We start from the raw sequence: 16,787 nt of genomic DNA, 5'->3' as shown, positions 1-16,787 counted from the left end.
TATTTGTTTCCTGTTTCACCGTACAAGATATTAAAAATTTAAAATTTATATGTGAATGGAAAATGTAAAAAAGTTGTGGCGACGAAAAAAAATACTAAAATGCAATAAGGAAAATTGGCTTGGTCTTTAGGGGGTTAAAGGAAATTTAATTAGTCTCCCATTTGGTTTTTAGGTCCAAAATGTTGTGCGAATTCATTATAATTTATTACATATATTTATTTGTTCATTACTTTATTATTATTATTATTATTATTATTATTATTATTAATATTATTATTATTGGAGGTTCTCTGGGATGTAGATATTAATGACCTAAATGAGTGCAATGCAATCTTCAAAAGAGTTGGTTGAGAGCCCAATTTCACAATAAGGTATACATCCTATGATTTCTATATACATCCCTCGATTTCACCTCATTTTTTTTTGTCTTTACCAGATTTGTGACATCATTTCAAAGTGGGAGCAGGCGTCCAAGGAGCAGCTACCTGGGAAATGTGATGGCACCCGGACTGTGCGGCTCACGTATAAGAACAGGTGCTGGACCCCAGAGGCCCTCTCAATCACCTTCAATGCTTCATACATCGCATTAGTTCTGCGTAATGAAGCGATACGACATAACAGCTGAGCTCTGACTTTTTCTCCCCCGTATTACAGGCTGAGTTTCACTGTGCAGGTGCGAGGGGAGACGGAGAGAGAGAAACTGCTGTTAATGTACCAGACGAATGATAAAATCGTTAATGGCATCTTTCCAGTAAATAAGGAGCTGGCACTGGAGCTGGCTGCTCTGCTGGCCCAGGTAACCTCTGAGAAATGAACTATGTATACCTTTTAATGCAATTTCCAAAGCAATTACTTTTAATGAAGCAGTCCGCTAATGTGCAGTACACTATTAACCGCTAATTATACAATTTGAATTCCCAATCTAAAGATGGCTTCCCAAGGTGGCTTAACCGTCCCTCCATCTCTTAGTCTTATGCAGGTGGATAACAGATGTTGAAAGCCAAGGTATTATTAGCGTATTGTTTTAATGGGTCTACGTGCGCGGTAATGTGCCTAATGTATGGAATAATGGCAGCAAAGTGGCTTTAAAAGAAAGAGACTCAAATCGGCATGGGTTCTTTCTTACATAAGCTCCTTTTTTCTACGGGAAGTGGCTTTTCCCTTCAAGGTTCTGATAAAACATAATTTTGCACATTAAGAAATGAAATGAATGGACGCACGTTTCGGAAGCCATCTCGAGGGCAAGTGGATAAATCGAAACATTGTAACATCATCATAGGATTTAGAAAAATAAATGACAGGTCCAGTGCAGAGAGAAACTGGTTTGTTGGCAGAATCTCCGATCCCTGGTTTAAAGGTACAGTAAACACAGAAAATACAAAAAAAAATATTACTCTCCATTATGGTCCATTCACACATCCGTATGTGTTTTGCGGATCCGCGGATCCGCAAATCACGGACACCGGCAATGTGCGTTCCGCATTTTGCGGACCGCACATCGCCGGCACTATAATAGAATATGCCTAATCTTGTCCGCAATTGCGGACAAGAATAGGACATGTTCTATTTTTTTCGGGAACGGAAATGTTGACCCGAAATGCATTTCCGGATCCGGGCAGCACATCGTGTCGCCCCATAGAAATGAATGGGTCCGCAATTCCGTTCCGCAAAATGCGGAACAGAATTGCGAACGTGTGAATGGAATTTGCTTTTCCCCTTGGTCCTATTTTGTCTCATATTACAATAAAAATTGACAAATACATGAAGACATTTTCTCTCTGTGTCCCAGAGATCGGCCATGCCCCTCCTGCTCCTCCTCACTATCCTGTGTCTGGCGGTAAGACAAGTGGCTGCAGCAGGAGACTCTCCCCTTTAACCTTTCTGCAGGAGAAGAAAAAGATCATTAATCCCCCATGGCTAACCCTGCTCTCCTCTGCTGGTCACCAGTCGAAATGGACCTGATCGGCAGTAGATTAAAAGGGTTTTCCAAGACTTTTATACTGATGACTTATCCTCAGGATAGGTCGTCAGTATCTGATCGGTGGGGGTCCGACACCCGAGACCCCCGCTGATCAGCTCTCCTGTGACTTATCCTCAGGATAGGTCGTCAGTATCTGATCGGTGAGGGTTCGACACCCGAGACCCCCGGTGATCAGCTCTCCTGTGAGAGCCATGGCCTTCTCTCAGCTTGCCAAGCACAGCACCGTACATTGTATAGCGGCTGTGATTGGGATCGTGTTCAGCCCCATTCAACGGGGAGCGTACTGCGTGTAGGCCATGTGACCAATGAACAACGCGCGCTGCTGCCTTCTCAAACACCTGATCGGCGAGGTCCCGGGTGTCGGATCCCCATCGATCAGATACTGATGAGCATCTTGGTAGGCAGGTTAGACATTTTTTGTGTACCAGTAGAAACGGCAAATATCTTGAAAATTTTGCCCATTTTATAGCTTTTTCCCCTTTTTTCTTTTCGTTTTTAAAACGGTCGAGGTAAGTGTAAAAAGTGAGTAAAATGTATAAATGGCTCACTATTTGGTCCTTATAAAGTAATTGCCAGCTGCATGGTCTTCTCAGGGACATAGCTGCGCTACTTCATCTGGGGCAAGAATTTGGTTGAAGCCTGAAGCAGAAAGCTCCGTCCACTGTATAGCGGCCACGCTGGGTTCCTGCAGCTCAGCTCCCACTCAATATCTAGAATGTGGACATCCCCTTTAAAAAGAAACTGTGGCTGCATGCCTGTATAAGTCACACCATTCATTTACACTGAGTATGGCGATCAAGCAGGATCACTTACTGGTAGTGTCGGCTAGGTACAGAAAACAGATCACTTGCTCATCTTTTTTTGCAGGTGGAAAGTGGAGATTTTGAACGACCCCTCCAAACCACAGCTAATCAACTGAAGATGACCCAGACACTAAGGCAAACACTGGAAAAATTTTATCCAAAGAGGTATAGACAGGACTGTACAGAGGAGCAGTTACGGTAGGTTCCACAATATCATATCCTATCCTAATATCTTTGATTTTCATCTCCCACCTCTCCAAACCCAAGGCAGACATTATTCTTGGTAAATGTTTTCAGCCCCTTCATGGGGGAGATATCTAGCACTTGTTCAGAAGATTAGAACAACTTAAAGGAAATTTGTCACCAAAAATTTTATCTGCAAGTTAAAACGAAAATCTCCTTTTTTTCTAATTTTAGTTTATTTTCTGATTCTAGATTTTTTTTTATTCTATTTTCTGAACATGATTATGGGGCCGTCCATCTTGTTTGACCTGTTCTTAAAAACATTTACAAAGCATAAAAAAATTGCTTTACAGCAGCCCCATGGTCCATAGACACAATGGACAGGAGGGAGATCTCATTGACTTCTCTATGAGAGTTTTCTGGGCATGCTCTGTGACCTGTGCGGAGGTCATTGTACAAGGAAAGAATAGATAAGCTCTGACAATCACCTACTGTGAATGGTGGATCCTGTCTTATCTATACACAGAGGTGATATCATTACAGGCAGGACTAGACTGACAGATAAGCAGATAACTGCAGTAAAGTGATCTGTACAGACCAAGAAGTGGCTCCTATTATAGTGACCAGTGCGAAAACTGCAGGATTTTATGGTTTTAAATATAGATGTGACATGGAAAATTAAAAATAACATAAAAAATGATTTAAAAATATGTTAAACATAAAAACGCTATTTAAACAATAGGTCTTTTTTTTTTTACCTTTAAAACAACACACAACCAGAGGATCCAACATTTAAAATCTCATTATAATGAATGTTATTCTTAAAGGGGTTTTCCGCCTTTTATAAAGTGATGACCTATAGGTCATCGGTATCAGATCGGTGGGGGTCCGATCACTTGTTTGCAGCAGCCAAAGTTCCAGAGATTAAAAAGTGTATGGAGCTTGAACACCCCTGATCCGTACACTGTGTAGTGGCCATTATCAGGTATTAGAGCTGATGTTCTTATTCAAGTGAATAGGAGCTGAGCTGCAGTACCCCGGCATGGCCACTAGACAGCAGATGGAGCCATCTTTCTGTGCTGGAGGCTGCTGCAGATGGCTGATCGTGGCAGTGCTGGTGTTGGACCACCACCAACCTGGTATTGAAACCTATATGGAATATAGGTTGGTCATCATTTTCTAAAAGGTGGAATAGCCATTTAAGAGCAAAGTTGGACAAATCAAGCAGTTTCATTGGGGCTGTCTACCATATGTGTATGGGGTTTTGGAGCTTTGATGATATTGGGGGGAAAGTTGGATCGAAGATGTTGAATTTAACCAGCTCAATCCACTCTGCGCACCGAGAACATATCCCCCCTCTGCTCCTTTGGCTGGCGGGTATTGAAGGTTTATGGGCTCCTCAGCTGTTCCCAATATAGGCTCACTGCTTGAGAACTCTATGGTCAGGAAAGGGGGATCAATCCAAACTGATCTGTTGCCTATTATTTTACTCCAGGCAGCTTAACCAACGGCTAGCAGCAAGATGGATGGCTCTCCGGGGTCACAGCACTTCAGACTGCGTGCGAATATATCTTACGGTTGCAAGAAAGTGGACGTTCTTTGGTGCTACTCTTTTTCCAGCAAAAGTAAGAAACCACGTGCTGAGCAGGATATAGGGGGCTGTGCAATGTTTCCACAGGGGCCCAGTAGATAAGGGGGATCACTTTCACCCTAAGGGTGCGACACACGGCACAGTTTTGGCGTGGCCATACAGGCCGTGTTGGGCTCTAATTAAGCTAATTAGGACTGCGCTGTGTAGTTGGTCTGTATTGTTAGTGGCCGCACAGCACCCGCAATTCCACACGTCCATTAACAATACCGAGCGTCTTAACAGTGCGGTCCTAATTAGCCTGCCAGACCACGCCCTGTGGTCATACTGGTAAAGCAGCTACTGTCTACTAGATTCCAAATGGTAAATGAGCTAATGAGTTTCATGGTTCACTGTTACTGGAGAATTGCTTGAGAACCACCAGGGGGTGCTATATGCTTAATGACTGGAGGACAGTTGCTTCCACTGGCGCCCTCTGCTGTCTGCGTCTAGAAATTGTAACATAGTTAGATAGTTTGTAAGGCTGAAAAAAGACATCCGTCCATCCAGTTCTGCCTGTTATCCTGCAAGTTAATCGAGAGGAAAGAACCCCCCCCCCCCCCCCCCCCGAAATTCCTTCTGAACTCCAATTAGGCAATTGAAATAACTCCCTGGATCAACAAGCCTTCTCCAGAAGGGTTATCAGTATATTTCACAATGTTGGCTAAGTACATGTCTCTCGTGAAACTCATAAACTCATTTTCCTATCTCATATGGAAATACTAGGGTCAGTTTTCTTAGGAAGTGTCTTGGAGTGTTGGCAGAAATGGGCGTCACCAAAGAAGAAGATGCACACGCCATACGTTTGTCTCCTATAGTCAAGACTTGCAGAGAATATATCACATTTATTCGTTTCTTTCCCTTATTAAAAGCAGATAGTGACACCGTTTATTCTAATCAGTTTAATAATAATAATAATAATTATTTTATCTTGTTGCTGATAACAGCGTCCAGAGATATGCTTTAAAAGCAGTCATGGATCATAAGAACCTGTAAACAACTCATTGATGTCAATGGGAAAGTGTTGTGGACATGCTGTGTGAGCTTCGCAGAGATCATTGTGCAGGGAGGGGAGTAGATAAGCTGTGACCATCACCACTTATGTGAATGGTGGATAATGTATCTGTGTTACCTGTTATTGTAATGCTGCCTTTGATGATAAGGAGTTGACTACTTAGAGGTGATCTCTACAAAACAGGAAGTGTCAGCCTATGAAGCTCTGTTGCCATTGGTGAAAACTGCAAGATTTCTGGATTGTTTTTTTTTTTTAAATAGTGACATGGAAAGCTTAGCTTGCAGTGTGGTGCCGTTTGGTGGCAGCAACATAAAGCTAATATTTCTCTTTCTATCTACAGCCTGTATCCCCGACACCCTTTGATGGAGCACTCGTCTGGCTGGCTGTACATGAAGATGGAATAAGTGTTCTAGAATATGCCACTATGGTAAGCACTTACCTAATTACCTGTAAGTCTGTAACTACAGATGCCAAACAGTACTTAAAGTGACTCCACTTTTGACTACCCCTATCCATATGGAGAGGGGGGGGGGGGGTTATATTAATCCATTGCTCTTGCTATAAGAACCACTGTTCTCAAAAGCTCTGATACAGGAGTAGCTCTCCTGGACATGCAGGGGTGGACTGCCCCCTGAACCTTACACAGCATATATAACATATACACACAGGATAGGTCATCAATATCTGATCGGCAGAGGTAACTCCCACCAATCACAAACTTTGGCATTGAAACCAGGCATCAGAACTACACAGCTCCATCCATTGTGTAGTGTCCGGGCCTGGTTACTGCAGCTGGACTCTCATTCACTTGGATTAGAGCAGCGCTGCAGTTACCAGACATGACCCCCACTCAGTGGACAGAGCTGTGTAGTTCCGTTGATCAGTGGTGGTTCCAGGGGAGTAGCTAAAGGCTCATGGGTCCTGGTGCAAGAGTTCAGCTTGGGCCCCCCTTCCCTCAGTGCTTTGTGGCCGGGAAGCACATAGCCTTCATGCTGCCAGAGGGAAAAATTGAAACGGCATCCCCCCCCCCCCCCCCATGCCAAATTCTTGACCTAACCCCTTCCCTCCAGCCAGAAGTGTAACTTGACCTGCATGCACTTTCTATAATGCTGTCTTCTTATGCAGCGCAAGGGTCTTTAGGCCCCTTCAGGCATCTGGCACCCCCTATATCTGCGCCCCTGGTCACACCCCGTTCAATCTTATATTGCTGACCTATCCCAAGGATAGATCATCCATAAGTAAAACCCTAGTCGTACCTGCATGCATACTGTATTACATATATGTGCTGGTGGACACATAATAATGTTGTGATGACACCAATATTCCCACCAGCCATTAGGGTCACTTGGGAACGCTGTTGTCATTATTGTTTTGTGACTATTGGTATCAACACTGATGTATACATGCATGTTCGTGGCCTAATTAGTATAAATTAAATGAGAATTATTCTGTTACCATGAAACCCATTGGCTCCTTAAAGGACACCAAGGGGGCAGTTGATTAAAGGCTGTACAAAAGCCACAAATTTTTGTGCAAGCAGCATTTTGTGCAAAAATGTGCAACTTTTTAAATTTTTTACGCCAAATTTGAAATAAGTAAGTGGGGCTTGATAGGCGGAGTCGTGGCCTTTCATGGTCCAACTCATCTACTATCATTTACGCCGGAAACTGGTGAAAATTAAAATGCAAACCTGTGCTGAGGCATAGCTGTCATAGATTTGCTTTGTATGAATGGTGTGGCGGTCAAGCATGCATACTGTTGCTCCATTCATGCCTTTGGGATAACTTCTTATAGCTGGAACACCCCTTTAAATTCATTAGTCTCCCATTTGTGATCATCTAGCAACTTGACCGCCCTGAGATGCAGATTTATCCAAATTTTACTGTAGGTTCGATCTGCAACATCTTCTAGAAATAGTCTGATATCTGGAATGAAGAGGAAGACTCACTAAAATGGCATCTGTCAGCAGTTTTGTACCTATGACACTGGCTGACCTGTTCCGTGTGCGCTTGGCAGCTGAAGGCATCTGTGTTGGTCCAATGTTCATATGTGCCCGCATTGCTGAGAAAAAGGATGTTTTAATATATGCAAATTAGCCTCTAGAGAGCTACGCAGTACTAAGGAACGAGTAGAGAATAGTCAGGAAAAGCCAAGGTCAAATACCAGGAGAGAAACGAAGTACAACAGGAGTCCGCAAAGAATCGTCAGGTGGAAGCCGGGGTCAGGATACCAGGAGAGATGCGCAGTACAGGAGGAGCAGGCAAAGGATCGTCAGGGAACAGGATCAGGTAAGTATGCAGGAACAAAACAATCACCAGATACCTAAAATTAACAGGCAACCTGCTGCCTGTATTTATAGTGGGGAGTGAGGGTCATGTGACGTGGCCAGCGTCACATGACCAACAGACAGACAAATCGAGCACCGAGTGATCAGCTCGGCTCTCAAGGCAGACCTAGGAGCAGGGAGCCTCCCAGCTAGCAAAGCCGCCCTGGGAACGAGGTCAAACACAGATCCTCGCTCCCGAAGCTAAGCAGCAGGTCTGCGGCTGATGGGAGACAGAGTGCGCTATCGGCGCCCCGTGACACTTTCACTGCCTGGCCCTGTCAGTCAAAGTGGAGAGGGCGCAGCAGTTAAATAGAGAGCTGAGAATCTAAGACAGGGGTCAGCAACCTCCGTCTCTCCAGCTGTTCTATGCAAGTTACAAAAACAACCGAATGTGCATGATGGGAGTTGTAGTTTCTTAGCAGCTAGAGTGCGAAGGTTTCTGATCCTCGCTCTAGGTGTAACGGTAACGCCCCCGTTGCTCCTAGAGGCTCATTTGCATATACTAAAACATCATTTTTCTCAGCAATGCGGACACATGTGAACATTAGGTACAAATCTGCCGACAGATGCCCTTTAAATTATAATAAACTCAAAAATTTCATTTTTCAGTCACAAAACGTTTCCTGTAGGTGTATTAGTAAAATGCTAAATGACTTATTTATGGATTTATTACAAACCTGCTCTGAAATCAGACGGGCTCCAAATGTGACGCTCATATGTCCCTTCGGGGGGAAAATGGCAGTAGCGGAGTCTTTTATTAAGTAAATGCCTCGCTTTTGTCAGAGTCTTTCATCGCAGTCGTTGTTTGAATTGGAAATACAAATAATGTTTTGCCATCTTTTTTTTTTCCTCCCACTCTTCTGTTTCTTAAGAGGTTGCTGTTCACGTACGTACACAGGAGTCTAATGACCTTCGGAGGTTACCGGGATGACTTTATGCTGGTAGTTAACACGCAGACAAAGGACAAGTCAACTGAAAAACTTCTGTTTGCCATGGCAAAAGTAAAGGTAGGTACATTAGCTGAAATACACGCCAGCCGCTCGGAGGTAGGCTTTCAGGAATAAAGTACTCTTATGTGCTAGGATATAAAAAGCATGAATTAAGCACCTGCGGTTTAAACAAAGCCATGTTTATTATCTTAGCTGGAAGCTTGGAGAGGGGGAAAAAAAGCAATTATAAACTAGAAGACCGGGGGATGTCATTACAAAATGCTTGCTCTTTTGTTCGTCTAGTGGTCTTCTCACCGGGTTCCAAATTTCACTTACACAAATAAAATGTGGCGACGTAAACGAGAGAAGCTTTTCTGCCGAGAAGCCTAGATTGCTACCATTAAAAATAACAGGAGCAACAGCACCTGAACAATATTTTCTGCTGGCGGCGCAACAGATGGCGGCACGGAGACGGCACTTATTATATTAATTTCATTAGTTGGACCATATAAAGTAGATGGGCCTGGACAGACTAGGTGTGTTAACCCCATACGGACCAAGCAAAAAACTTTTTGTTTTTCCCTCTCCGCCTTTGAAGAGTCATAACATAGCCGTCCGAACCCAAGAAGGGCTCTGTTTTTTTTTTCATTTTTGTTTTGAATCCATAGGACAACTTATTTTTTTTTGCTCTGAAGCATAGGAAGCCTTTGTTTTGTTTTTTATATATTTGTGTTTTGCTCCATAACATAGGAAGCCTTTGTTTTTTTTTCTTCATTTTTTTGCTCAATAACATAGGAGGGCTTTGTTTTTTATTGCATTTCTGCCCCATAGCATAGGAGGCCTTTGTTGTTTGGGTTTTTGTTTTTTTGCTTTTTGTGCTTTGTTATTGTTTGTTTTGTTTTTGTTTTTCCATAGGAGGCCTTTGTTTTTTGCCTTTTTTATTTATTTATTTGGTTATTTATTTTTTTGCTTCGTAACATATAAGGCCTTTGTTTTTTTGTTGTTTTTTTCCCCTCTATAACATAGGAGACCTTTGTTTATTTATTTATTTATTTATTTTTGCTCCATAACATAGGAGAGCTTTGTTTTTTGTTTTTTTTTTGCCTTTTTGCTCCATAGCATAGGAGGCTTTTTTCTCTCTCTTTTTTATGTATTTATTTATTTATTTTTGCTCCGTAACATAGGAGGGCTTTGTTTTTTGTTTGCTCCATAGCTTTGGATGCTTTTGTTTTTTTATTTAGATTTATTTATTTTTGTTCCATAACATAGGAGGGCTTTATTTATTTTTTTGCTCAATTGCATAGAAGGGCTTTGTTATTTGCTCCAGAAATCTCCCACGTCCACAATCCCTGCTTTCTCGTCACTGTCTATTGCTTCCAGAACTTTTATGATCTGCCATAGAAATATAATAAAAGGTGAAAAATGAATGGGTCTCACTACTTTGGAAAAAAATAATAGCAGTTACATATTTTGGGGCAGGAGGGGTTTGCATAATTGCATAATATATATTTTTAATGTTCTTTTGTGTTTTAGATTTTGGAGATAACGCTGCTGATTGCCAGCTACATAAACACAACCCAACAGCAAAAAGTGGTCGCCCATCACCTCTCTGCGCCAGCACTTCTCTCTGCCCAAGAAGAATCGAAAAGCAAACACATGGGAAGCCAGCTGCTGCTGTCAAACAACCGACCAACTAAAGGGCCTACCTTATTATAGCGGAGATAAAAACCGAACCGATAAATAATATTAATATAGTTATGTATATAGACGCGTAGACCAAAAGAAGATAAGAAACGTTGGGTCCAATAGGTGGTATCACGCTGCTTTCAATAGTGGTTGTGTTTTAATGGTGCCATAATAGGGATGGCAGAGACGAGGTTCACACATGGCCTTATTGCTGCATGTGTTCCTACCCGCCCTGCCTCACTACTGCTGGTGGTCAGGGTGCTTATGTAATGGCATATCGATGACGTGTGTTCCTGATTGGTTTAAGTAAATGAAGGCCGAGGACATCTTCTGATACAACCAATAATGAGAATTAAATCCGTTCCGGTAACACGACTGAAGGTTGCGAAGAGGATAGGAGTTATACCGCATACATTCCTAGAGGAAGGTGCAGGTATAAATAATGCGGCGCCATCCGTTCTCTGCTTGTGTGTGGAGATCAGATCTTCAAAGCTTATATGAATTTGCTGATTGTAGAGAGTCTGACATTTTGGAGGTCGTGCTTTTTTACAAATAGGCGAATCTCAGTACAGGATTTACATCTCAGGGGGTGAAGGTAGGAGTGCAAGGCCAGGTGAGGCGATCGCCTTAGGCAGCACCAGGTTGGGGCAAGAGGGGGGCATCCGAAGGGCCATAGGCTGAAGGGAAGGGATTAGGGTAAGACATTGGCATTGGGGAGGGAGGGGCGCTGTATCAGTTTTCGCCTCAGGCAGCAGAAAGGCTAGGTGCACCACTAGGTGTAGGCAAAGGCTGTTTGACACCCAACAAGCAGGTCACATCTGAAAGGCTTTGCATCTTTTTCTTTTTATACTTATTGCATGTATTACGTGGGGGAAAAAAAAAATCTGTCTTTTTTTTTTTTTTTTTTTTTTTTTTTTTACAGAAGCATTTTTTTTCCTTCTACAGCTTGCACGCATTACAATACATTGCAAGCTGCGTGATTCCTCTCCATGTCAAACCCAACAGCCGGGCTCCCTGTCGGCACAATCTCTTGTCTTCTTCTGAATATGAATCTAAATTAAATTCTGATCACATCTTATCCGCTGGAGACTAAATGAACAAGGAAACCCAGCTGTGGGGATTGGCACAGAACAAAAACCAGGCAGCTTGCAATGTATTGTAACACAGCTGCAAAATCAAATCAGTTAAAAATGATTAAAACCAATCCCAAAAAGGTCACATAATACATGCAATGCACTTAAAAAAAAGGTGCAGAGGTGTCCAAATACTGTTCCAAAGTAAAGCAGAACATTGCAGTGCGCTCCTTACTATATCTAGTGCCCTCCGCCGCCTCCTTCTTGTCTTTCCCACAAAACTCTGTGGGCAAAACTAAAATATAAATACCCCTCATTTGCATATAAAGAAACGGAAACTGAAAAACGGAAATGTGAACGAGACCTGAGGTGGGGATAATACACGACAGCCCACATGCACATGTTCAGAGGCACTTTAATGCATTATAAGACATGCCTAGAGATATACACGTGATAATCCGATTATTACTGAATAAATGATTATTCTCGTGACTTTATTACTTCTATAATAACACATAAGAGCCGCGGCGTAAGCTTCTCTCCATACATTATATTCAATAATTGCTTTACGCGATTACTGCTACATTACTGCTGTGTGTCGTATGTGAAGTATTACTAGTATTCATTCTGGAAAGCTTGAGGCATATATTCCTACGAACGTACTAAGTAGGTTAATTATTGAAACATCTATTCAAAGCCATCAGATTATCGCAGCGGGAATGTACGCAATGTGTATATCCCAGGTCATACAAGACAAAGAGGTAGAATATAATATTCTGTAGGTAGCATACATACTGGAAGCTGATCGTATCTTAGTGAGCAAGCACGACCACCACTGCTGGATTGTAGGGTGGTCGTAACCTGAGTGGTATGGATCAGTAATACGAAGTCTAAAGGGTTTTATGGGTCCACGCCTCTGGTTTTACACGGACTTAGTTACAATCTAGCTGTTGATTTATGGAGGGATCCTTCCCTAGAAATAATGTTTCTGGGAGAGATTAAGGGTCCGCACGGATACAACATATACAGCAGCGCACATAGCGCCCTCTGGTCCATGCACGTGGCAGAAATGGATCCCATCTGATAAAGTGATAACATTAGGATGCCATCCATTGAGGCCGAACCCTGGGACCCCACAATCCTGAAGAGGCCACAGCGCTGCTTTAGTGCCTCATTCCCCTTTCGTTGTTTTCGGCCCCCTTGCTTTGCAAAGATCAGTTCTCCTGCATCGGGTGGTCGGGGCGCCGCTGTGCATGGAAAGGGGTGCAGTATTGAATCAGCAGTGCAGCGCCTTCAAATCTCAGGATCAGTTGGACCCGCACCGATCATAAAGTGACAGCAAATCCTAGTGATATGCCATCGCTTTATGAAATAGGAATACCCCTTTAGGCCTCTTTCACACGACCGTATGGCTTTTTCAGTGTTTTGCGGTCCGTTTTTCACGGATCCGTTGTTCCGTTTTTTGTTTTCTTTGTGTTTCCGTTTCTGTTGCGTTTTTCCGTATGGCATATACACTAATTACATAGAAAAAATTGGGCTGGGCATAACATTTTCAATAGATGGCTCCGCAAAAACGGAACGAATACGGAAGACATACGGATGCATTTCCGTATGTGTTCCGTTTTTTTTTTTTGCTGACCCATTGACTTGAACATGATTTTTGGGCAATAATAGGACATGTTCTATCTTTCAACGGAACGGAAAAACGGAAATACAGAAACGGAATGCATACGAAGTACATTCCGTTTTTTTTTTTATTACGGAACCATTGAAATGAATGGTTCCGTATACAGACGGTACACGGAATGCAAAAAACGGCCCGTATTCGAAACACAAAAAAAGTTTGTGTGAACGAGCCCTTAAAGGTAGAGATTCACTTTAAAGTAATGGGTTCTAATATATTTTTGGATTTCCGGCAAACCTATGCTGAAAGAAAAAATAAACGATGATCAGGAATTAGAAATGAGGGCTAATTGCCTATGTAATATATAATAATAGATTTTGAGTTGTCCTGCATGAGCCCTAATATTAGACAGAACAATTATACGGTGGTAAAGTGTAAAATGACACGTAGAGGTAATTATTAGTCATTATCCACAAGTACGCATTAAATTCATGCGGAACAGTCATATTTATTCATTAGCTAAGTCACTTACCTGTTCCAAGTGTTTGGGAAAAATTATTACTTATTAATCTAATTTTTCTGAAAGGCGACGGCAGTGACGACTATAATTCTATAACCTTACATTATGGTTATTATACAATTCTTGAGAAAAATTGTATTTTATGAAAAAGGAACCTATCATAAATTTTAATGACATAGTTAATATAAAGAAAAAAAAATGTAAAATTGCCATGGAAATAATATTCCAGATATGACGAATATTTCTTGTTCCTGGAGAACAGTTTTGGTTTTTCAAATATTTAATTATTTTCATAGTATTTATATTAAAGCGATTGTAAAACAAAAACAAAAAAAAAACTCTCATTGACCAATTAAATCGGTACATTAATGCATAAAGCAATATATCCGTACCAGGGGGAAAAAAAATTGACCAATATTTAAAGGGTTTGTCCCAGAATGGTAACTTATCACCTGTCCAGAGGATAAGCATCTGATCGGTGGGGATCCAACTGCTGCGACCTCCACCGATCACATGAAAAGGGATCTCACATCCCCCATTTGGATGAAGAGGCAGTAAAACTGTATGTGACTGCCGGAGATACTGTACCAGGCAATCCCTCTTGTTTATCCGCTGTTCCATTAAGATGATGGACACGGGACCCCTGTTGTCATGATACGTGGAGATCCCAGTGGTCAGACCTCCATTTGGATAGTTGATAAGCTGTTATTTTGGGGCAACTCCTTAAAGGGGTTGTCTGGTGTAACATAACAAAAGAATTGGTACTTCCCCCCTTTCTTCTCTGCTTCGCTCCAGGCCTTCCTGTTGCTGAAGCGGTGACATTCTGTGCACACAGGTCGCAGCCAATCACTGGCCTCAGCAGTGATGTCTCATGTACTGCTGAGGCCAGTGATTGGCTGCACGTCACCTGTGTGGCCGGGAGCACAATGCTAGAAGCAGCAGGGATATTCATTCTTGTGGTGTTTTAGCAGCCCACTTAACTCGGACAATCCCTTAAAAAGGGTTTTCCAAGACCTTTATGTATCTGATCAGTGGGGGTCTGACACTCAGGGACCCCGTTACCTGCTGTTTGAGAAGGCAGGGCTGGGGCCTTCTCTCATCTCACCAAGCACGGCGCCTACACTGCATGACTGCTGTGCTCGGTCAGTCACATTCACTTCAATGACCAATGAACGTGTCGTTACTGACCTATGGAAAACCGCTAGAAAGCCGCTAGTGCTGGTGCCTTCTCATACAGCTGATTGGGGGGTCCAGGGTGTCGGGCCCCCACTCATCAGATGCTGATGACCTATCCAGAGGACAGTCATCAATAAAAGATCTAGATCAGGGATGGACAACCTGCGGCTCTCCAGCTGTTGTAAAACTACAACTCCCACCATCCCCTGCAGTAGGCTGGTAGTTGCAGGCAGTGTAGGCATGCTGGGAGTTGTAGTTTTGCAACAGCTGGAGAGCCTCAGGTTGGCCATCCCTGATCTAGGAGAACCTCTTTAAATATGTTTGTGTATTGCCCGTTTTACCAATGTTATTTCCAAAAGTCATTTTTCAGAATGAATGTTCTTTAACTAGCAAAGAATATTTAAATATGTGTTTAAAACTTTTTGAATTATAAAAATATTGATGACAAGTTCTTTCTAAGTTATTTTTTTGGGTCTATCATGTCTGCTGTATAATAAGGAAATAATAAATATTCTGAGATGTTTTTGAGTTGGTCTATCCTCATGGCTGTTATGTCATTTTTGTGTTTATTTGTAGATTTAGGGCTCATGCACACGACCGTATTTTCTTTCTGTGTCCGTTCCGTTTTTTTTGAAGACCGTATGCGGAACCATTTATTTCAATGGGTCCGCAAAAAAAACGGAAGTTACTCCATGTGCATTCGGTTTCCGTATGTCTGAATTTCCGTTCCGCAAAAAAATAGAACATGTCCTATTATTGTCTGCATTACGGACAAGGATAGGACTGGTCTATTAGGGGCCGGCTGTTCCGTTCTGCAAAATACAGAATGCACACCGACGTCATCCTTTTCTTTTGCCGATCCTTGTTTTGCCGACCGCAAAATACATACGTTCGTGTGCATGAGCCCTTATAGGAAGACAATAAAACATAACGGGGGAGATTTACTCTGGTCTAAAAGTAAGACAGGGTAGATTAGACAGACAGTCTTCAGCGGTGGCTGATGGATGTGACTGGATGACAAATCTGGTGCACAAATAGATTGTCTAGTCTAAGTTTACACTACTGTATCTCTTGGGCACATTTTCAGTTGTCATCTGAAAATATGCCCAAATTGTAGTGCATTTTTTTGGTGCATGGCATTGCATTTAAAGGGGTTCTACAATGGTTTTTTAACAGATAGGCTCATGTAGTTGCTTACCTCCTGTATATCTCCCCCATGCTTTTTCTTTCTTTTTATTCAGTTTGGACTCTCCTGACTAGGGATGAGCAAACTTGTGTTTTCGGCGTACATAGTTTGGGTTATCTAAGAATTCCGTTATGGATTCCACTACCACGGGCCTTAACTATATATATAAAGCGGACAACCCCCTTTAAGCTTGAGACAGGCATAGCCAGGGTTAACAATCCCTGCCCAGTCCTCTCTGGAGCTTAGGGTGTGGGCTGGCCCCGCTCACTAGTTCCAGAAGATTCGACTAAGGCCTCATGCACACGACTGTTGTTCTGGTCCGCATCCGAGCCGCAGTTACTGCGGCTCGGATGCAGACCCATTCACTTCAATGGGGCCGCAAAAGATGCGGACAGCACTCCGTGTGCAGTCAGCATCAGTTGCTCCGTTCCGTGGCCCCGCAAAAAAATTATGACATGTCCTATTCTTGTCTGTTTTTGCGGACAAGAATAGGCATTTCTACAATGGGCCGCCTCTTCCATTTCGCAAATTGCGGAAGGCACACAGACGGCTTCCGTGTTTTGCGGATCCGCAATTTGCGGACCGCAAAAAACTGAATGGTCGTGTGTATGAGGCCTTATTCTAGGAGTAGGCAGTTTGAAGACAAGCCTGGAGGAGA

The 16,787-nt window shown here is 42.6% G+C and overlaps 1 protein-coding gene across 2 annotated transcripts in view; it reads left to right on the top strand.

Moving 5' to 3' along the window:
• Positions 1-11,221, top strand: part of PLEKHH2 (pleckstrin homology, MyTH4 and FERM domain containing H2) — a 165,360-nt gene extending 154,139 nt beyond the window's left edge. Inside the window, exons 24-30 of one of the 2 annotated variants that reach the window (XM_040430337.1) lie at positions 437-534; positions 655-796; positions 2,849-2,982; positions 4,463-4,592; positions 5,950-6,036; positions 8,808-8,942; positions 10,398-11,221. In XM_040430337.1, coding sequence (XP_040286271.1) covers positions 437-534; positions 655-796; positions 2,849-2,982; positions 4,463-4,592; positions 5,950-6,036; positions 8,808-8,942; positions 10,398-10,580 — 909 coding nt within the window. In that variant the 3' untranslated portion in view covers positions 10,581-11,221. The remainder of the gene's footprint in view (positions 1-436; positions 535-654; positions 797-2,848; positions 2,983-4,462; positions 4,593-5,949; positions 6,037-8,807; positions 8,943-10,397) is intronic. The other variant, XM_040430338.1, reaches the window with a different exon arrangement.
• The last annotated feature ends 5,566 nt before the right edge of the window (positions 11,222-16,787 follow it).

This window comes from Bufo bufo, chromosome 4, assembly GCF_905171765.1.
Source record: "Bufo bufo chromosome 4, aBufBuf1.1, whole genome shotgun sequence".
NCBI classification, from domain to species: domain Eukaryota; kingdom Metazoa; phylum Chordata; class Amphibia; order Anura; family Bufonidae; genus Bufo; species Bufo bufo.
The sequence above is the reverse complement of the archived record's forward strand: the minus strand, read 5'-3'. Positions and strand labels throughout refer to the sequence as shown.